General features: G+C 38.8%; 2 protein-coding genes across 3 annotated transcripts; one reads left to right on the forward strand and one right to left on the reverse strand.

Annotated features, from left to right (window-relative positions):
* Nucleotides 1–32: 32 nt before the first annotated feature.
* Nucleotides 33–9,620, reverse strand: LOC131777931 (fibrous sheath-interacting protein 1-like). The gene is made up of 15 exons (XM_059094308.2): nt 9,362–9,620; nt 9,125–9,191; nt 8,410–8,455; nt 8,141–8,196; nt 7,708–7,822; nt 6,784–6,932; nt 5,869–6,031; nt 5,419–5,505; nt 4,840–4,988; nt 4,592–4,690; nt 3,932–4,020; nt 2,793–2,889; nt 2,176–2,209; nt 1,610–1,725; nt 33–1,152 (listed from the first exon to the last, which is right to left on the reverse strand). Exons 1-15 carry the CDS (start codon nt 9,382–9,384, stop codon nt 676–678), a joined length of 1,767 nt encoding a protein of 588 aa, XP_058950291.2. The 5' UTR covers nt 9,385–9,620; the 3' UTR covers nt 33–675.
* A 52-nt stretch (nt 9,621–9,672) lies between these two features.
* LOC131777896 (splicing factor 45-like) lies at nt 9,673–20,139 on the forward strand. 2 transcript variants are annotated; one of them, XM_059094258.2, is made up of 13 exons: nt 9,673–9,762; nt 10,248–10,330; nt 10,865–10,924; nt 11,073–11,111; nt 11,871–12,094; nt 12,427–12,686; nt 13,081–13,174; nt 13,295–13,344; nt 13,784–13,873; nt 14,418–14,494; nt 14,857–14,955; nt 18,739–18,817; nt 19,387–20,139. In XM_059094258.2, exons 1-13 carry the CDS (start codon nt 9,681–9,683, stop codon nt 19,488–19,490), a joined length of 1,341 nt encoding a protein of 446 aa, XP_058950241.2. In that variant the 5' UTR covers nt 9,673–9,680; the 3' UTR covers nt 19,491–20,139. The 2 variants fall into 2 exon arrangements, with proteins under 2 accessions (XP_058950241.2, XP_066030588.1); XM_066174491.1 differs by having other exon boundaries at nt 13,084–13,174.
* The last annotated feature ends 2,101 nt before the right edge of the window (nt 20,140–22,240 follow it).

A 22,240-nucleotide genomic window follows, 5' to 3' on the forward strand; every position in this document is an offset into this window, starting at 1 on the left:
GCATGTACAAAAAACAACTTTTTTTCAATAAGTCATGACTGAAACTGTTTCACACTCGACAATAATTAAATCGCATACCTTCAAACGAATGCATAAGCGCAACTATATATACTTCATGTACGTGTAAAAACTTGTAAACTTTAAACCTGCTCACTCGAGGAAGTTTTGGAAGTTACTGTTATGGTGGTTTTAAATCTTAGCTTATTCCGATTTGTTTCCGATCAATTGCTCGGAAATGTCGACCGAGCACACGTGACAAACTCACCATAACGTAATGCAAAATTCAACAGAGAATCTCGGAATCAAAGACAAACTTATCACAACGCCTCAAAGGAAAAACATAAAATAATTCCTTTTAGCTGAAAAAAGATCACAAGGAGTCGATAGGAACTGGTATTACAAACTTGTAACCGTCCGCTAAAGTGAGAAAACACACGTGACCAAGTCGCCGTTGGTTTAATTTTTGTTTTTGATTGGTTGACAGAGTGGCGTGTGTTTTCTAAGCCAATCACAGTACGAAGTGGAACAAAACCAGTACAATCTACGATTGCTTCGAAATTCAGTTGAAAATTCCACTAAGGCAGAGCGAGACTTCCTGTAGACAAACGAATTCTCTATGGATCGCAACGACCATTTTGCAAATAAATAAGAGTATTATAGCTCTTCAGGCGTTCTTTAAGTTCTGCTCTTCGGCCGGTCACCGCTGTCATTTGAGAGAATCGAGTTCTGTGAATGAGCGCGTGGATTCGATTCTCTCATAGAAGCCCTAGCAAGAGAATCATTTAAGCTCTGTCCCTGCATATCTTGGTCATCTTCCAGAGTCACGCTCTGTTGTGACCGCCTGCCATGCCGTTTCAGCTTACTTGAATCATTTCTTTGTGAACTCTGTTGACTCTGAGCGCGGCGCTCTTCGTTACCTGGTGTGCAAGTACTTCGGTGCGTACCCTGTGCACTATCCGGTCTCGCGTTCTCGGAATTCTCGTCGTCAAGTATCGCTAACATAGCGGTTTCATCTTCCTCTTGGATCATTTCCTCTCCTGGTCTGGCGGAAGAAAGAGCCGACATGACACTTTCCGACACTGTTGTACTTCTTGAAGTTGTTCGTGAGCTTACATCAATAAGCCTGGCCAGGATCTCTTCGGACAAACCAGCCTGAAATACGAATATAAAAACCCTGGTCATATCTCAAGTACATGTCAAAAGGAACTCGCGATTACATCGGTTTTGCCTCGTATCTCTGTGATTAGACCAAAAAAATCGCGCCATTCTCTAACCCAATCAGTTGCAAAACTTAAAAAAATCGTGACTTTGTCTACCGCGTTTCCCCGCGCTTTAGCTATGTGATTGGTCGAAAAAACACAGATCCAAAATCTCAACCAATCACGACTTAATAGCGTATGTTTTCCCGCGCTTGAAAACGGTTACATATTAACTTTGAGTTTTCATTGGCTTCGTGTGACATTTTCCTTTTCTTCTGGTTGACCAATGTGATTACAGACTTTGATTCTGGATCAACGAAAATCAATCGAAATGCTTTCTATATTTCTAGGGGAGTGGACTGCGCCAGGAGTAACCGTCCAAATCAAATTTTTCAGTAACAGTTACTGACCTCAGATTCATTACCAGTCTCTCGGTACAAAGTCTGAAGCTCAGCTTCGATAGCAAGCAGTCTCGATTTCATGTCCCTCATTTCTTTTTCTTCTCTAAGAATCCTCTCTCCCAGTCCTAAATAATAAAAATTTATAAATAACTGAAGTATAGAAATAATTTCAATTAATACTCGACAAAATAAAAAAACAGTTTTGTAAAAGGAATAGACCACTATAAGAACAATTTTTCATCGAGTGTTGAAAGCAAAGCGGAATTCTATTGGTTTCGCTTTCTTCGCTCAATGATTGGCCCAGAGAACTCATGCCATCCTCTTACCCAATCAGACGCTGAAATAAAACCAATCATGATGTGGTCACATGCATCTTCCCGCGCTTAAGACGTTTACTTAGTTGCACTACGAGCTGTCAAGTGGCAACATGGTCTGGTTGTTTTCACCTTTTCTTCTGATTTGTCGAGGTGAATACCCTAGTTTTAATTTCGCGACATTCAGTGAAAATGATCCCTGTGGGTCGACACTTTTCAAAATCATACGAAATATATCATAAACAAGGGAAACATACTTACCAATGGTGTCTGTACTTATCTCACTTGAACTGTCCTGGGAGTCAGTAAAAAATAATATTAGTACTCAAAAAGCAGAAAATATTACTTATATTTTTAGGAAAAATCTTCCTCCTTAAAATCTTAGTGTGGAAAATTTTGGTATCAAAAAACTACAAAACAGAAGAAGTCGTACAAAGTATCCGTAAGTGCAGTAGGATTGAGCAGCATTTAAGAAACAGTAATAAAAACAAGAAGGGACAGACGACTAAGGATGATAGAATATTCGGTTTTGGGAACAGAGTTGATGATGTAAATTGGCCACCGTAAGACGTTTTTAAGGCTGACGTTTCAAGCGTTAGCCCTTCGTCAGAGCGAAGCGGTAACCAAGGGCTAACGCTCGAAACGTCAGCTTAAAAACCTTTACGGTGGCCAATTTACGTTATCAACTCAGTTGATAATACCTTGTCGTACTCTCCCACCGACATAGCACCACAGTTTCTTTAGAAACCTACTCCCTTTATTAAGGGAGGAAGATACCGACAAGGATTGAGAATTTTAGAAGTTTAAAACTTTTAGTTAGATTTTTCAGGATGGACAGTCCGTAATCCAAAAACAAACAAACAAACAAAACGTCTCACTGTTTGTGATGTATGATCCAACTGTTTGAGAGGCTCCCAATGCTCTTGGTTTGCTAATAAGTCGATTTCCTCTTGAGGTACAAGTTCCTGAAGTTTACTGGAGAATCAGGAGAAAAAGGTGTAGTTAACTAGAATAAGTAACAGCTTTTCGACAAGTAAAAAGCGAAGTTAATTTAGGAAAGATGTTATTCATTTGTACCGAGCGTGACGCAAAGAAAAACTTTGAGTATCCCACGTACATTCAAACCTCTAAGCTGTTCCAGGCGTTCAGTAAGTACAACGAGGTGCGATTGTAAACGGCGGCGATTACAGCGGAGGGTTTAAAAAAACGGAGGAGTTTTAAGTCGCTTTTTCACTCCACCGTTACTATCACGCGCTTTCCTATTTTGCTTCGTTTCACTAAATGAATGCCTGGAACATGCTGTCGAACCGCAAACTTCAAGGTTTCGCAGTCTGCTGTTCTGCCACTGTGCTAAAGAGAACTCAGAGACCGAATAACGCACCGTTGTCAGAACTACTTCTCGAGCTTTCAGCCTTTAACTCCTAGAAGTGATCAATGTCAAACTTCTCCCTATTATATTCTTACACTATCCAGAAAATAGCTAATGAGGATATTTAAACTTATCAGGTAGAAGTTGTTATCTTGATCTAGCACCACATTCTCATAACTAATTTACAAGGAAATGTGTAGCAGCTAGAGGGGAGAATTACCCAATCAAATCGTGGGAGTTGAAGGGTTAAAAGCACCAACAAAGATTTTCAGGGAGTGAATGTATAAGCTACGTAGTTGACCGTTTTTTGGCCGTTCGATGGCTTTCCTTGTGACTCGCGGCTAAAAGACTAAAAGCAGTCCCTCCTTTACGGCGAAGTCCGTCGCGCGAGAAAAAATAAAACCAGTGAAAATAAAATTGATGATAATGTGCCACGTGGAACTCTGGGAGTTAGTCGCAAGAAAAGTTCGGCGCGGAGCGTTAACATGGATTTTTCTGAGCTGATGTTTTTTTTTTTGTTTAACTTACGCGACGGGCTTTGCCGGAAAGGAAGGACTGCTCGTAATCTCTGACTTCCCTGTTCATCACTTCAAAATGCCCATAATAACCGCTAGCTGTGCAGGGCAAAGGATCTGTGGAAATTCTAACCTGTCTATTTCGGCGAGTGAAGCTTTTGACTCACAGTCCAAGGTAAAACCTTCACCTGCTGTTAGTGATAGTCCTTCTGAGTACGCATTCTGTTTGACGAAATACAGAAAGTCATGAAAGAAAACATTTTAAAGTACATTTTAACCAAGTGTTGTTGAACAATACTAGAGTAATTACAACGACCAATAAGAACATAGGTGCAAAAGGAGCCAATGAAAACTCAAGATAAATCCACGTGACCGGCCTTAAGAGCTAAAGCGCGGGAAAATGACCAAGTCATGGCTGTTTGCAGTGTGTCATTTAATTCGTTGAGAGCATAGCGCAAGACTTGTAGACCAAAGCGAGTGAAACAAATTTTTTAAAGCGCGTTTGACTATAAAGCGTCGAAAAGGCAAAACAAAGTGTAATCACAACGCAAAATCAGAACAAAGGTAAATAATACAAAAAGCCATTGAGCATTTAAACTAAAAAAAGGAAGCTCCCTGAAGCGCGGGAAAAAGTGGTTGCCCAAGTCGCAGTTGGTTTAAATCTTGTATCTGATTGGTTAAGAAGACGGCGTGAGTCGAGAGTTTCCTATCCCAATCACAGAGCGCAGTGAAGTAACACTGGGAAAAAGCTAAATTACTTGTGACATTATACAGAAAATTGCTTGAGGCAAACCTCCACCATTAGAAGATCTGTTTCATCCGAGAGTAGTTCATCTAAACGTTTTTTCTCCGCTTCTGTCATGGGGATCAGATTCCCAGCATCAGCAGCCAACTGAAACAAAGTTACGTAATATATACTTAGCTGAGCTGATGTAGTGTTAAATTCTTACACCTCATATTACAGGAAATACAAAACAATCGGTCGGGAGAATAACTATTTTAGAAACAAAAATAAAACGAAATATGTAAATCACATTATACCTCGATGTTTCGCTTGACAAAGTTCTGTTCTTTTCTTTTAGTTTTGGAAGATTGTTTACTCCCTCTCCTCTTGGGCGTTCTTTTGGAGCCTTTGTTTTCTACATCGTCAATATCTTGTTCTGTCCATGAATCACAGCTGGAGGTAACACCTGAAAAGGGAAACGCACACGCTTACTCTTTGGCAACGACTTCACTAGAGCGCATTCCGATTGTGTGTCGCAAAAGGAAAACCAAAAAAATCACAAGAACCAATCAGAGCGAAGGAAGATATCACAAACAGCCAATGAGAATTTTCAGTAAAATCAAGCCAACTGCCTGAAGCGCGGGAAAACGCAAGTGACCAAGTCGCGATTGGTGTTACTTTTGAATCTGATTAGTTGGGAAAATGGCGTAAGTTTTCTGAACCAATTAAAGAGCGAAGTATTTCGCTTATTGCAAAGACTAAGGCAAAGGTTCTTAGAAGTGTGGTCTGGTCTTTGTCCGGGTCTTCGTAGCTTTCCGTCAGCATATCGCTGCCAAATTACTCTCCGACCTAAACAAAGAAGCACTTAAGAAAAAGACAAAAAATTGTTGGCCTACCTCTGTCAGAGGGAGAAGAGCTGTGCTTTCGTTCATCAGCGAGAGGTTGTGTGGCAAACAACGGTGTAAGAGGTGGCTCCTCTTCATCTGCTTTCAATAAATACAGAGTTAGTGATAACTAAAACCAGGTTCTTATGTAATAAACATCCTTTAAACTTTTCAGGATCGGAAACCTCAACGAGAAAGATTCTCATGTCACAATAGCAGTTTTTAAACATTGATAAGACATCTATTCGATAGCTCAAGCCACGAGTTTCTCCACCCGCGAGAAGAGAAAGGACGAGTCGGGGATAAGTTTACCGGGTGTCTGGTACTAATTATATGTACTAGACCTCTCGCAGACCACTCGCCGGATATCGTTACTCAAACGAGTCAGTCCGGCCCAAAACAAATTCATGCCTGCGAACACTACCTCTGTTGTTTTAATAAACGATTATTCATAACTGTTACCTGGGACGTAGTCATCAGCGGGCGGACCGAGGGCCAGTGCATGGCTGACACCCAAGTCAATTTTACCATGACCTTCTTGTTCTCGTTGTTGGTCCAGTTGATTTAACTCCTCTCTCCACTTCTTTTCCAGTTGTCTTCTATGAATCTTGACCTCTTTTTCTTTCTGTGAATGTTTCAGAAAACTTAGCAAGGTTGACAACACTTCTTTTTGAAGTAAAAGGAAGGAATAGCAGCATGACTGTCAAATTCATTGACCCTAGTGAACGTTTGAAGTTGTCCTTCAGCAGAATTTTGTTAAAAATGATTAAAAAGACGATTCAATGGAGGCCATGAGCTACTGTATTTTTTTCCAAAGCGTTCGCCGATCTACGGCATCGTCAGGGAATGATAATAACCCATCCAGGGTTTTAGCTCTGAGCAGGTCTTTGCAAAACTCTTGAAAGGCTTCTTTCCAGCAGGAGTAGGAGTGGGTACCAGTAAACATGGAAAAAAGCTGTAAGAGACTTGTAACAGACATACCAAGCTTTGGCGGGCTATGGATTCTGGGAAAATTTTCCCAACTAGACTTGCAGTGTAAATCACCAATTTGGTGACCTGTGTTCGGTGGTCATGACTACCAAGTTGTCATTCTTATAATCTAGTTTTTATGGTCTGAAGTCAAAGTGAGGAGGACATTTTCAAAACTGTCACAGATGTTTCTTTTGTACAACAAAAATCTTTTTCTGGTAATCATTTTATAATTTTAGATCTAATGGTGACTTCAAAAACAAAATTGAGCTTGGAACACTAAGACTGGGAGATTTTCTTTCCAAATTGTCATGTTCCTTTTTTTGAAACAAAGCAAAAAGTAGGCAAGAGCATTAAGAAGACAAATAAAAATTAAGTACAGGTATATGGCAAAAATCAATGACTCACCTTCAGTTTATCAGCAAGAATTGCATCCAGTTTCCTTATCCTCTCAAGTCCTTTTCTAACTTTTGGATCCAGATTTGCTTCAAAATCCTCCTCATCTTGGGACACGCCCTGTTTGACTACATGACCACTCCTCTCTGATGCACTCTCCTCTGTTTTTATGAATATATAAATAAAGGAATGATTGAAAGTAAATGATGAAGTTATGTATTGTGCAAATAGACTGCAATGTCCTTCCATCCAACTCTATCTTGGTTCCTCTGGTTTTACTGCCATGGGAGCAGGGGGGCAGGCTGGACACAGCAGAAGATTCTGGATACCACAATTACCCACTTTCCATTTAAGCAGGGCAGATCTTACAGCAAATTCTTCCTCAAATTTTAATTCGCTAGCAAGCAGGCAGGTAGAGAGAATTTAGTAACCTATAAACTTGTGGATACAAATAACCAAAAAAAAATGCATGAGGATCATTTTGGAGAATAAACTTTTGGATCTCTTAGCCCTTTAACCCTTTAACTCCCATGAGTGACCAAGACAGAATTTCTCCATACAGTATCAATACAATATCAACCAGATAAGTGATGAGAACAAGGAAAAATATCAATTTGGGGATAATTAGTTGATCCAATACTAAATTCTCTAAACTAACATTATAAGAATTGAATGGTTGACTGTAAGGAGAATTTCAAATTTGATCTGGGAGTTAAAGGGTTAACCCCCGTGAGTGACGAAGAGAGAATTTCTCCTTAAAATATCAATACAATATCAACCAGATAAGTGATGAGAATAGAGAAAAATATCAATTTGGGGATAATTAGTTGATCCAATACTAAATTATCTGAACTAAAATTATAAGAATTGTATGGTTGACAATAAGGACAATGACAAATTTGATCTGGAAGTTAAAGAGTCGATTGACAGATTTACCTGACTGATCATCTTCCTGATCATCTACCACTTCCTCTTCTACACTGCTGTTTGCTGTAGCAGTTCTTTCTGGGACGTCTTCTAAAATAACATCATTTTCAACAGGAGATATGATCTGCAAGAGTATTAAGAATGTCAATTCTTCTTTGCAAACAAGTTTTAATGTTTTTTGATGCTCTTGATGGTAAGTTAAAACATTAAAAAAATTACTTTTCAGGAACCTGTTCACAAGTTGATCTCTTGAACAGGGTGCTCAGAGCAAGAATTCTTAGGCTTTTACCCAGAATTTGCCTTCTATTTTTCAATGACCTGAACTAGATTATATTCAGATGTAGAGAATATTCTCCTGTTTAACCTACAAGTGTAGCAGCATTCTCCTCCTGCTACAATTCTTCATGAAAACCATGTTAAAAGGATTACAAATGAAACTTACTGAGTCTTCCTCAGAGTCAAGATGATCAACATCTTCATCTAAGGTGTTGGTGACAGCTGAAAGCAATATATTGAAACTTGGCTGAAACCTTACTATTTGATACTGTGAAAGATAATATTATTACATGAGTCACAAGCATACTCAGAAAAAAATAATTCAGAGTAATGCCAACACTCTGGTAATTGATTAAAATGAATTTTTAAGGTCTGCATATAAGAAATAAATGAAAGTTCTGACTCAAAATGACATGAAGTTTCTTCCAAGCTTACCTTCAGGAGGGAGCTCTTCTAGAAAGCCTCTCATTTGACCATGTTTCTATTACAATGTAGAAAAACAGTGAATGGTTAAAAATTGGGAATTCCAGTCAACTGGTAAATTTAACAGGAAAAATTATCTGTCATAAAATGTGAAAATCTGGTTGGGAAAAAATAACTGGTCAATTTTTCTTTGAAATTGGCTTAAAGTTCATCTTCAGTTGTAATATATAAATGCATGGGTTTTGATATACCAAAATATGCTATTACATCAGTCACAAGGGTGAGACAAAGAAAAACACCTGAGGTCCACCATAAGGAATCAAACCCCAGACCTTTGCATTTCACTCTACAATGCAACAAGGGAAGCAGGGATGGCACAGTGGTGAAAGCACTTGCATCCCACCACTGTCAGGCCCAGGTTCGATTCTTGGATCTGGACTCACATTTGGGTTGAGTTTGTTGTTGGTTCTCCTCCTTTCCCCAAACTTACATCCAGAAGACAAGGAAGAAGCTGAGCATTCTTTGCCACCTCACTTAGTTTGTTAACCGTTTAACCCCTTGGAGTGACCAGCTTCTATTTTCTCCTTACAATATCACCCCTGAATCAAACATTAAGGTCACGAGAATCAAGGAAATGATCACTAACTAAATGTTACAAAATAACAATGTATTTATGGTATTTCTAATTTAGAGTTTGTTAGAATGGAAGGCCTCATTGGAAACTTACTTGAGGTAAGTTTTGATCTCTAGATCTTGTAGTATCACAACTTGCAGGTCTGCTTATAGACTCCAAACTTGAAAATAAAAAGAAAACAATAAAACAATGAGATGCATGCATGGTTTCTTAACACCAGTTAAAACATACTTGTCAGAGTTATACAATAATTTTTTTAAACACATCACGCATCAGAAGAAGCAACTTAACCGTAATAAAGTCTCGACTTTAAGAATAATGACAACTTACCTTCCTTCCGAGACGATTTCCATGACAACTTCGTTGCAAGTTATCCAGAACGCAAATTCCAAACTGGAATGGCACTCTTCTTTAATGAACGCAAGCAGCCGTTTCTCATCTTTCTATCCACAGACAATGATGAAATTCGAACAAAGGTGAGATAAAATATTCTTTAGACGACAGAAGTTCCCTGATCTCTTCCAGAAATATCGCAAAGATGCAGCAATAATTTCAGGTCCATCGTAAACAAACTTGCGGCTGCTAAGTCGCCATTTTGAATTAAAGGCGAGGTTCCAAAGCTATAGTCAGTTTCCTCAGAGAGGACAACATGTCGCTCTACGATGGAGTCGACATCGACGGTGTGCCAATGCAATCAACTGCCACGGAAGGAACTGACATCACCAAGCTTTGTAAGTTATCTTATGGTTTATTTTACTTCAAGGTGTAGTCTTTTGCAGCTAACCGGCAATTAATATAAATTTGTAGCATTCGCAACACAACTTTGTTGAGCGAAAGTGATTCAGATTTGAATAAATCGTGAGTCGTGATCATACAGTTCGATTTGATAAATGGAAACTTTAGAACAAAGGCATATCATTTGGACTACGTACTGGCTGATAAGGAAAGCACAGACACGTTTTTGTTGCTCCAGACTGGGAATTGATGCGACATAAACACGTGGAGGTCAGGGAAGGTAACAGAGATCAATACTTGGGTTCCCCCCCATCTCAGGTTGAACGAGCGTTATAATTACATTTAACTGAATGGTGCTATCTTGATTTTAACTTGATATAACAGAAAATCCTCAAAACTAATTTAAAAGGATATTTATGACAGCGAGAAGAGAAAATAACAGATAAGTTCTTGAGAAATAAAGAGATAAAATTTCTTGCAGCTGGCTGGTCCTCCAGTTACAAACTTCTACAGACTCAGCTACAAAGAAAGAAAGTTGCTCAAACAAGACCATTACCAACATCTGTAAGTTGTTCAAATGCTAACAATCAAACCCTTTAAAACTTCCTCTCTCCTTGTGGCACAGTCTTTGATTCCTATTATGTTCTTGAATCAAACCTATCAACTTTTGGTTTTGGCAACACAACTGGGGTGACCAGAAACAATTTTCCTTTGCTTCTGTCTCAAAGAAAGAAATCCTGAAGTTGTGAACAAATCTATCAAAGGTTTGCCGAGGCTGTCCCCAAAAACTGTTTGACTGAATTTCCCAATAACATTGACATAAGAAATCAGCAATCTTTTGGTCAATAAGTGTGTGAGAATTGTTTGAGTATGAAGAGGGTAAGTTTGTTTTTGAGCACTCTGAAGATACCTGGTTGGAGTGTATGAAAACTGTTTTTAGCCATCTCAAGTTTGATGAAGTTTCTTGTTTGTCTTGGGATGCAGTCAGTCCTTCCACTTCCATTGTGAAATTCTACACTTTGATTACAAGTCTCCCTATCACAATTAAGTTTCTTCTTACTTTTGATTTTTGATTTGTAAATATGCTTTGTATTACAGCGAACAAAGGCTGTAAATCAAGTGGTCCTGGGCATCAAGAGATCAGCTGATGATTTGGAGGTTATTATTCTATATTTTGTTAATATTTTTTTTCTTACATGCATCTTGCTAACTGATTTTGAGGTTTATGATGCAAGTTATGGTCCATGTTTTTTCCTGCTTGGATTTTATGGCCCATTGTTTTAATTTTTGTTCTTGCTCTTTGTAGGATTCTACAGCATCAGATATTGATGGTAGAGAAATGCTGGTAAGCTTTATACCTCTCATACCTCTTTCTAATCATTTGCAAGTGCTGTACTGTAGGTTATGGACTGAGTTTTTGCCCCTTTAATTTATGGTGGAAGGGCATGGGTCATAAATAGGCAAGGAAAAAGAAGATCTTTAACGTATCTTACAGTGCAAGAGGACAAGGTTTATATGATGTTTGTCGTGTGGCTGCTGTGTGTACAACAGATTCCAGGAAACAATTTTTGGTCATAGTAAGAGCTTCAAATTGACTGATGATCATTGAAGAGAGGCAAGGTGGAGAATCCTTGTACAATCATCAGAACATTCTTAAATCCAGCTAAAAAGATTTTAACTTTCATTAACCAGTGAAAGCTATGTCTAATTGCCAATGAGTAATGATGTTTATTAAATTTAGTAGGCCTTGCAATGGAGTACTGCCAGCTTCTATCATATTAATTCTTTTCTCAACCCTTGAATTCCCTGAAGTGATTAAGAAGTAAGCTCTCCCTATAATATCCATACAACATCCAGTAAACAGCTGATGAGAATACTCAAACTTATCAGGTTGAAACTGTTATCTTGATCTAACACCAAATTCTCATAACTCAGTACCAAGAACTTGTGTAGCAGCTAGAAGGGAGAATCAAAAATCAGATCTTGGGATTTAAAGGGTTAAAACATCTTTATCTGAATGTATACTTGCAAATTTTGATCTTGACTTTGATAGAAATATTTAGAATCATAAATAATGTCATCACCTTTTCATTTATTTTGCAAGGATGCTGACCTCCAAAAGGTCCCAGAACCTTTCACAGAGACAGAAGCCTCACTTGCTGTTGTCATTGATGAATATGATCCTTTAAGACCAAATGAATATGAGTTGGTCAAACAAAAGTTCAGAGAAGAGAAAGAAAATGAGAGAGGGGACAGAGGTGAAAGGTCAGAGAGGACAGACAATCGAGAAAGATCACGAGGTGACCGTGATTATGATAGAGGAGAGAGGTAAGGTGGAAAGAGGTTAAAATGATTCCAGGTGAAAATGATTTCAAACTAGATTGAATTGTATTCCCTTGTGGTCAAGGATTGTGGTTATTTAACTGGAACAAAATAGTTAATAAATCAATATAGATTCAAATAACTTTCAATTAAAAGAAAGATTAGATTCAGTTTAAACTACAACACCTACTGGTAGGTTAATAAATATATATACAGTGCAAGTGTATGCAAGACTTTTGGCTTGCTCTTCAAACTTTCCTGCAGATGAAGAAAGACTTGTACAGTAGCACAAGAGCATGCTTTCAGGCTACTAACCAACATACACTTTTTCTTGAAAGACACAGAGATCGTGAGCGTGACAGAGACCATGATCGCGAGAGAGACCGTGACAGGGACCGGGATAGAGACCGCGACAGAGATCGTGATAGAGATAGGGACAGAGACCGGGATCGAGACTACCACAGAGACAGGGGAAGAGACAGAGGAAGACGCAGGGGTGATGATGACGAAAGTTATGGCAGCCAGCCTCCACGTCGAGGATTTCCTGGGGGAGCAGCCATTGCACCACCCCCATCTCTTATGCAGGATTCAGCACCTGGTAATCAAACCTAGAATATCAAGGGAATAAGTAAAAGTAGTATGAAATAATTGTGGTATGTAGGGAAAAACCAGAGTTGTACCCTAACCCCAACCTAACCCTATACCTGACAATTCCATTTCTGAGGCTTAAAAAAAAAGCTTTAAAGGCCTAAATTGGAAATAGAAAGTTACAAATAATTTGATTTTCTTTTATATATTTGAGATTGTTTTTTTGTAAAGCAAAAGGAAATCTTTCCCTTCTAGTATCAAAACTTTTACATATAAGAATGTATGAGGAATTACCTACTGAAGGGAAATCATCTTGGTTGAGATTCTGTTGTCTCAAACATTTGTGTATTTTACATTTCTTACCAAATTGGGCCTTTAGAAAATATATTTTTTTGTTCTCTTAGTAGAGCAAGCTGCCCAGCAGTGGCCAGTGTCCAGTGGAGCAGACTTTAATTTTGCATCTGAAAATAAACCAAAAGCTGGTGGCTTTTCTGCCAGGTGAGATCACAGTAACTAGTTTCTCCATTAATAATATCACTTAAAGCTGTTTACAAAATTCTCAATTGCAATTAGTTAAATACAGCTGGTTAAGGTAACATTGTTCAATCTTCCTTACAGTCCTGTTGCATCTCAGATTATGGCAAAATATGGTTGGAAAGATGGCCAAGGTAACTTTTTGTTTTTTGTTTTTTGGTGTTGTTTGCTTTTGTTGTTTGCAAATTGTTTGCACCTTGGTATGAACTTTGTTGTCACTCAAAGAAGGCAATTCTTAGATGAAATGAAAATAATAATATTTGGAAAAAGAAGTGATGGGTTTTAAACCCTTGGCACCTAAGATTTGTGAATGCTTAATAGTGAAATTGTCTTAATAATTTTAATAGACAGTCAAACCGCAAGAAAGAAAATTTTTTTAGCCACAAATACTTCCTTAGATAAAACAGCTAGTTATCAAGCTAGTCTTAGTGGAAAGAATTTACTAGTAAATCTTGGGAATTAATAGTTCAATTCTTTAGGGAAGAATGAGAGGAATTTCTGTTTTAATTTATCCAAGTTTGAGAGTGATTTTGCAATAGAAAATTGATGAAGCCACCTTTTATTTATTTTCAGGTTTAGGAAAACAAGAGCAAGGTATTAACACATGTTTGCAAGTGGAGAAAACCAGCAAGCGAGGCGGAAAAATAATCAACCAAGACAAAGGTTTGTATTTTATTTATTTTCATTTCTGTTAAAGAACTGAAGAGGCTGTGGCATAAAAACCAAACCCAATATAATCACAGTAGCTAATCACAACAAAGGCACGCAACTCAATGAACCAATGAGAACTCAAGGTCAATTCACGTGACGGTCTAAAGCGCGGGAAAACGCGTGTGACCAAGTCGTAGCTATTTATAACCTCACATTTAATTGGTTGAGAGCTTGGAGCGAGATTTATGGACCAATCACAAACCATTGTAAAGCAAAACAAGTGCAATCCTCGATAACTTCTTTTAAGCAAAGTGTACGACTCAGCCTCAGCAGCTGCGAACGGTGGACCAAAATACTTTCCTGCCATTATACTTTCTGGTATCCCAGATATTTTTTTCGCCATTTGTGCCGCTTCTACCAAAGTTCTCAGTTGTTTTGCCGCAAGTTGCTCTAAGTGCACCGTTATATCTATTAATTCTCCCAAATTTTGAAAATAGGAAACTTTAAGGAGACTTGACATGTTCAATGAAAGAGAAAATACCCTTTTGATCAACAGAATCAAAAGCTGCAATGCAAGAAGCAGAACCAGTTACCAGCGTTATGAGGAACCCAAGCAAAGTTGTTGTTTTGAGGGTAAGTAGCAGTGTTTGTTGGCCTTCTTATCGAAGTCTCTGAGTAATTATTTTAGTTTTTAATTAAGTATCGGAAAATCAAAACTAAAGTTTTCCCAGCGACCCTATCACAATAAAGGATTACATCATCAGTAGCCAATAAAAACTCAAAGCGATGACGAGCAGACCAAGTCGTGATCGTTCGTAATTTTACATCTCATTAGTTGATACGAAGGCGCTGAAACAATCTCAAAGCAAAGCAATCCTGGATTGCTTTCAACATTCTGTTGTAAATTGCTTTTTTCTGTGGTTTCCTTCACTTCGAATCTAATTACGCGTGTTGCAACATTTAATTTGGGTTAAAAACGTTCGTCTGCTTTTCAGAATATGGTTGGTCCGGGGGAGGTGGACGAAGAGTTGCAACCTGAAGTCGTGGAGGAGTGTAACAAGTATGGTGAAGTTGCCAAAGTTGTAATATATGAGGTGGGTGTTTGATGTTAATGGTTAAATTTCCTGTCAGTTTTACATGGTATTCTTACAGGCATATAATTATAGAAAGATACTGAAAATTTGAGTCCTTACTCATCAAGATGGTCCGAGCTCAAGATCTTCCGATTTTACTTTCAAGTACCCGTTCTTGTACTTCTTCGAAATAGGAAAATGATGAGATTTAACATATAATCTTTCAATTACGAAGTATTATTCATTTTTTTCTTAGTTTCGTCGGTGCTTCGCGAGATTCAGCAGAGAAATGCGACATTAAACAACGCTTTGTGGAACATTCCGTCGATGTTTTGCACTTTTTCTGGGGCCCGTTAACAAAACTGTCGCGATTTGCAGAATTTATGATTCGCGCAAATGACACTCTAGGGAGCAATATGACAATTTCTAAAATTTAAAGATAGTACGCGCTCTCTCATTGGTCTACAGATGTGTACAGATGAGAGTATGTAAACACAGTTCTGACCTCACGCTTTCTGTTCTTTGTGAGATATATTTTTTAGAAAACCGATAGGAGACCTTTCTTTTCAAAATTCAGAGCTCGTGCGCATGATTCATTTATGATTCATCGTTTAACATTTTCGCTTTGTTATTGGAGGCAGGCGTGAACTTGTTATGGTAAAAAATCAATTTGTTTTCCACACTTGGACTATGAAAGAGCACTTGAAGTCTAACTGGTGCTCGTAGTTTACTCTTCCTGAATTTTCTATAAACAAAGTACCAGAGAAATGCTGTAATCATTTATTCGCCCGCAACTTGCTAGATTTATTATTTAATATTCAAATATGACGCATTTTAAAGTTAAGGTTTGGTGTATTCATGTGGAGGTTTTTTTCGTCGTGATTCTGGGGCTAAGTCGGCTATAAGAGAAAATAGAAAAGCATGAAAAAGCATTGGTTCACTCTGTATAAATGTATCGATGGAGAAGCTGGCATCGCCCCAATGACATAAAGTTAGGGAAACGAACACTCTTCTTCGATTGAAAACGCCGCTTACGCAGGGTCTGAGGGGCACGCGCATTTGAATGGTTCCGACTGAAACTTTGAAAAGGTTTCAAATGAAATTGTTGTTTTTAACTTCACTGGACACGATTTATTCAGTCTATTCTCCAGTTTTTAGGGAGACATAAGCGAGGACAGGACATAAATCATGATCTGACCTGACGGAAATGTTTTGTTTATTCACGTGCAATCGTTAAATACATATTAGAATACTGGTTCCAAGTAGAAAGCGGAAAAAATCTCAATCAATTCCTTAAAGTATGTTATACTAAACGATAAAGACTAATGGATGTTAGTTCTTCTTCCTGGTAGAGGATAAAAATTCTACATAGCTCCTATTTACATGGTAATTAAGTTTTCGACTTTACGAGGGCAATTATAGCTTGTCAGTACTCAATTATTTCCCAGTCTGCTATGATATTGAATTGTAGACGATTGTTATCTTTGAAGTCTGTCATTAAAGTGAGAGACGATGAACCTACGATCTACCGATTAGTATACTTCGGGTGCTCTACCACTGAGATATAGGAGACTCGAGGCAGCATAGGCTGTTTAACTAGGTTCTACTGAACTGTTGTTTAAGTATCAACGGTACGGTTTGTGTGAGATTCTGGTGTTTTTTTAGAACACGGAAGTCTTTTCGCATGAATACAGGTAACCTTGAACTACAAACAATAGCAAAACGCCTTGGCTGTGTTTTTTACTGCCATTCTCACTTCTTTGATCTTCCAGCAGTAAAGAAAGGGATTCAGAGATGAATTTAAATAAACTAACGTTGCCGTAAACAGCCAAAGACCATAAATTGTTTTTCCACTAAGCACTGTATGTCTCAATAATGACACAGTTAAGAAAGGGGCATAGCATGCTACTAAAGTCAACTGCAACCAGAATATACTGGAAACTACTTTCTTATATTGTACGATATTCAGTCGAACGCATTCTTGAATTCTTCGCTTTGGTGATACTTTTGCTTTCCCTGCGCTTAAACCTCTTTCATCTGTCGCTCTTCCTGTGCCTTCTACTCCTGCGCCTGCTTCTTCTTCTGTGTCTTTACCTGCCCTTGTCGTTTCTCCTACTCCTTTCTCTGTGGCTCTTCCTGCCCCTTTCTCTCCTCCACCCACCTCTTCATCTTCGTTTGACTGTCCACCCCCAGAACTGTCTTCTACTGTAGCCTGATTCCCCTGTAGTCTCAGGTGGATCTTCACGTAGCAAAACACGGAAGTAACTAAAGATACCAATCCGACCACTAAAACGAAAATCTGTGAAATCGTTTGACTCCAGACGCGAACCAATCCACATGAAACAGCAATTATCCAGCATAAGAGTATAACAACTTGAGCTCGCTTCAGAGTCACAACCTGTCTGTACTTTAGCCTCAACAACAGGACAAGAAGTCTGTCCACACTGATAGCTGTCGATATCAACACGGACACTCCACACAATACAGAACTGGAGATATGAATAACTTCACCCACGTACTGCAGAATATCCAAGTTGGTGTTGGCAATATCAATGTTAAGTATCATATGAGCTACGAACAGAGGCTGCGAAAAGAGACCCACACAAAGGTCGGTAGTTGCCAGACACGCAAACAGGAGCTTTGTCACAGGATGCAGAAAGGAAACTTTATAAAGTGTCAACAGGATCAGAACATTACCCAGAGATGCGGTGAAGGAGAGGATAATGTTGAAAGCTAGGAGAGATGTTAGGACGCCAATTGGTAATTGTGATGACGTGCCTGTAACGTTGGCCATTGGTGTTTACGTTCAGACGTCTGGCTTTGTCTTTCCTTCTTTTTTCAGCAAATGAACCTTTTACGGACGATAACTATTCGGTATAGGCGTCATGTCGCAGTGTTGCTCAATCAGGGGTTGCTATTGGATAAAAAGGCTCCACCCGTCGCCTGATGTTTCAGTTTACAAATGTTACAGCGTCAATCAAACCTGTTTTAAACTCTTCCGCTTTTTAACTGTATTCTTCGCGTTTTATTAATGTTCAATGAGCAGTTATCCTATTGATTTGATCTGATTTATTATGCAGATTTTCTTACTTATTTTCGCTTGTGTTTTGAAGGGCTTCATCAACGGTTTTTATTTCTGATCCATGTGTTTCTTTGCCCTTCATACCCATGCTCGTTCGTTCTTCATTTGTATGATCAACGCAGTAAAATCTCGAGTTTTCTTGGTTTGAAAATTAATTTCCCAATGCTTCTCTCTCAACGATAAGACAATTACTTAAATTAATACTCAAAATACTTTGCTGATGTATTCGGGTGCCTAGCAAATTTATAAATGCTATCATTGTTCAGTTGTCTGGTTGACATTAACATCTTAAGTCTGAAAGCTGATAGTTAAACAGAGAGGAAAAACAAACCAAAACAAAAAACGAAAATTTCCATATTTGCACTACCTTTCGTAAGCATGTGTATCATTTGTTTTTAAGGAGTACAGTCATTTTTTTGTCGCCAGGGGGGTGGGGTGGAGGATTTTTGGGACAACACATGTGTCGAGGGGGAGCGGAGGGGGGGGGGAGAATCAGTTGTCACCAAAAGAGTATTAAGGGGGACTATAGAATATTGACTGCCGATGGGGAGGGGGGGCTGATCGCGAGAATATTAGAGAGCCTTATTGGGGAATCAGGTAAATTTTATCTTGACATAGCTCAAATCCTCCAACCTACCCCCCCCCCCCCTTCTGTTCCTAGGCGATAAAAAAGCGGTTTATGTGTCCTCTACATTTTTAACGCGCACTTTTTTTTCTATCAGTTTCCCCAAGGAGTTCAGCCTGACGAGGAATCAGTTCGCATTTTTGTGGAATTTCAGCGGGTTGAGTCTGCGATAAAAGGTATTTTAACACAATTTTTACTTGAGCATCAAAATTAGCCCAGCATTTCATCGGTTTGCTTCATTACTAATTTGTTTCGAAAACCTGCGCCATCTTCTCAACCAATCAGACGCAAAGCTGAAACCAATCGCGACATGGTTATCCGTGTTTTTCCGCGCTAGAGATCATTTGTGTGTATCTACTTTCCCAAGAGTTTTCTTGGGTTCCCATGCGACAATTTCTTTTGTTTTCATTGGTTGTTCATGGTTCGTGGTGACGTCAAGCTTTGTTGTGATTGGCTGCGGTGTTTTCCTTTTGTTTTGCGACACTCCACCGAAAGCGTCCTAAAGCTAAAAAACGCTTGGGCCCTGATGTATAAAGGGCGGATAACACTGTCCAACGAATAAACCGCTATCCAGCGGATAAGGGATAACAAAACGTTTAGCGCTATCCACCGCATAGAGATTTATCCAGTAGATAGTGTTATCTGACCTTCGAACAACCGGGGCCTGATCTTTAGATGATTCATACAACCAACAATTTCCCTCTTGACTTGATTGATTAATTTTCCTCTTCGACTTTCTTTACAGCCCTCGTGGATCTCAATGGTAGATTTTTTGGGGGTCGAACTGTCAGAGGGGCATTCTTCAACTTGGACAAGTTCAGAAGACTCGATCTAATGGCCGATCTCTAATTCGGACAAAAGGCCGTATGATAATTTATGGAACTTGTTTATTAGTCGACATGATTTCGAACTAGAAATGAAGTGCCATAAGAGAATCAGATACGATTTCGTGGAGGAGTTCAAATTCCATGTCTAGCGCATTGGCCAAAGTAGAAAACCTAACATGTCTATATTTGGAATTGCGGAGGAGTCTTGTTACCGACCCTCGTTTTATCCCTCGGTTCATAGTACAAAGCATGCGCACGAAAATCGATAAATGCAACAATTTCCTTTCCTTGGCCAACAGTTTTTGTTGAGAATTTTTGTGCAGTTTATCGATGGAAGTGGGTGAATCTTTCACCGCCTGATGCTGCTTTCCGAACGGACCCAAAATAATTGGAGAACGAAGTCAAGAACTTTGATTTAACTCTCGCTTTTAACCCTTTACACCCTAACATCAGTATGCAAACTCTCCATACTATGTTCTATACATTTCCTACGGTGCTGACAAGGAGATTTTGTTTAACAATCAAGCACTTCTTTAGTTAATGACCATTTCCTTTCTTCTCGTTACCTAAATAGGTGATATGGTGAGGAGAAATTAGGTGTTAATCACTCCTGGAAAGAATAACAGATGACAGACCTAAACCCATGTAATTAAAAGCGCGTTTTCCTTGTTTGTTGTGTCAATGCAACGCTGCTGTAAAAATTACTTAGAATGTATTTGCATTTATAAATGCAACTTGCCAAGAAGAACACCTTAGTATTTGTTTGGGATTTTTCCTTCTCTCTTACAGTTCCCGTAGCCTCCCCGCGAGGCAGCCAAAAATGCAGAGTGCTGTGGTGGTTGAGGGTGAGTGTACACTCATTTCTAGCCCCTCTTATGAGGTTTCGATTAAAGCATACTAAGTCGAAAAAAATACCGCAAGGGCACGTTTCTCGAAGATCCCGATAACTGAAAGGACCCCTTAAGCTGTTCTTTTTTCATTCAAGAGGGAGGGGGAAGGGAAGAAGTCCGAAAGTTTTTCTAGTTACACCTTGGAACCCCCAGAAGTGACTAAAATGTAACTTCTCCCTGTAATATTCATATCTTATTCAGCCGGCAAACAGGTTATAGGAATACTCGAACTTTTTCGGGGAGCATTTATCGTGGTCGCACATCAAATTCTCCTAACCAATTTACAGGGAGCTGTGTAGCAGCTAGAGCAGAGAATTCAAAATCAGATATAGGGTTAACCTCGGTCACAACATGGGCAGCCTTTTCCATTTCTACTTTTAAAAATACTGAAAAAAATTCGGGTATAGACAGACTTGTATGACTTATCCTTCAACAACATGGAACGTGCTACGCATGTACCCTTAGCACTGAGGTCACATCCTGTCATGACAATCCTAACTTTAAAATTTCCATCCTATAAAATAAGGCTTGCTTAAGCCATGCACTTTAAGTAAGGGGCTGGTAATTTCACAAGAAAAGCAGTTCTGACAATTTTGGTAAAAACAGGAAAAGAAGAGTAATTTGAAGGAATTTCCATCGGAACTGAGGCATCTCCAACTGATTTACCACAGGAAGACACTTTACTCCATAAATGGGATAACTGAACATGTAAAGCTAATTATGTGGTTGCTTGGCTTTCTCACATTTTATATCCTGATTTCCGAAGATAAAGAACTGACTCTGACCTTCATTAGAATTAAGAACATCCCCGCAGTTTGGGAATGAAGAAACACTCAATGTGAAACTTCCTTCACAATAAACATTGTACACTGACATAATACAGAGCAAGTAATTACTTTTTTCAACTGCGTGCCTCAATTATTTTCAAGAATTTATTTCATTGGCCAGTGTAGAATATATCATGTTGTTACAGAAAGGACTAGCACCGTTGTCTTGCGATAAATCTGTCTTGTCCATACTAGATTTCAAGGAGCTACAACTACTGTTTTATGGTGTTCAACAGGCACAGTCCTTTGAGTTGGGTTTGTTATCATTTGAGAGTCTTTGGTACCTGTTCTTGTGCTTCTTCGATATAGAATAATGATGAAATTTAACATTTAATCTTCCAATTACGTATTATTGTTTTTTTTCTTAGTTTCGTCGGTGCTTCGCGAGATTTAGCAGAGAAATGTGAAATTAAACAGCCCATTGTGAAACATTCCGTCGATGTTTTGCACTTTTTCTGGGGCCCGCTAACAAAACTGTCGTGTTTTGCAGAATTTATGATTCGCGCAAATGACACTCTGGGGAGCAATATGACAATTTCTAAAATTTAAAGATAGTACGCGCTCTCTCATTGGTCTACAGATGTGTACAGACGAGAGTATGCAAACACGGTTCTGACCTCACGCTTTCTGTTCTTTTTGAGAAATATTTTTTAGAAAACCGATAGGGGACCTTTCTTTTCAAAATTCAGAGCTCGTGCGCATGATTTATTTATGACTCATCGTTTAACATTTTCGCTTTGTTATTGGAGGCAGGTGTGAACTTGTTATGGAAAAAAATCAATTTGTTTTCCATGCATGGACAATGAAAGAGGCTGAAACGAATGCCAGGGTTTTCACCATAGAGCACTTGAAGTTTAACTGGTGCTCGTTGTTCTCTCTTCCCAATTCTTCAATTTACCATCAACAAATATAAGAGAGATGCTGTAATCACTTCTCCGCCATTTTTGTGGCATCCGCAACTTGCTCGATGTATAATGTGGTCCTATTTAATATTCAAATATGACGCATTTCAAAGTGAAGGTTAATTGTATTTATGTGGAGGTTTTTCCTCTTGA

Source organism: Pocillopora verrucosa, chromosome 11, assembly GCF_036669915.1.
Source record: "Pocillopora verrucosa isolate sample1 chromosome 11, ASM3666991v2, whole genome shotgun sequence".
Taxonomy (NCBI): domain Eukaryota; kingdom Metazoa; phylum Cnidaria; class Anthozoa; order Scleractinia; family Pocilloporidae; genus Pocillopora; species Pocillopora verrucosa.

Excerpts from the sequence above, each read along its gene's own strand:
- LOC131777931 (XM_059094308.2), bottom strand. The coding sequence starts at position 9,384 with ATGGAAATCGTCTCGGAAGGAAG. Across the intron at positions 9,192-9,361 it reads GAAATCGTCTCGGAAGGAAG|TTTGGAGTCTATAAGCAGAC; the intron begins GTAAGTTGTCAT and ends TTTATTTTCAAG. Across the intron at positions 7,823-8,140 it reads TTGACTCTGAGGAAGACTCA|ATCATATCTCCTGTTGAAAA; the intron begins GTAAGTTTCATT and ends ATACTCTTGCAG.
- LOC131777896 (XM_059094258.2), top strand. The coding sequence starts at position 9,681 with ATGTCGCTCTACGATGGAGTCGACATCGACGGTGTGCCAATGCAATCA. Across the intron at positions 11,112-11,870 it reads TTGATGGTAGAGAAATGCTG|GATGCTGACCTCCAAAAGGT; the intron begins GTAAGCTTTATA and ends TTATTTTGCAAG. Across the intron at positions 12,687-13,080 it reads TATGCAGGATTCAGCACCTG|TAGAGCAAGCTGCCCAGCAG; the intron begins GTAATCAAACCT and ends TTGTTCTCTTAG.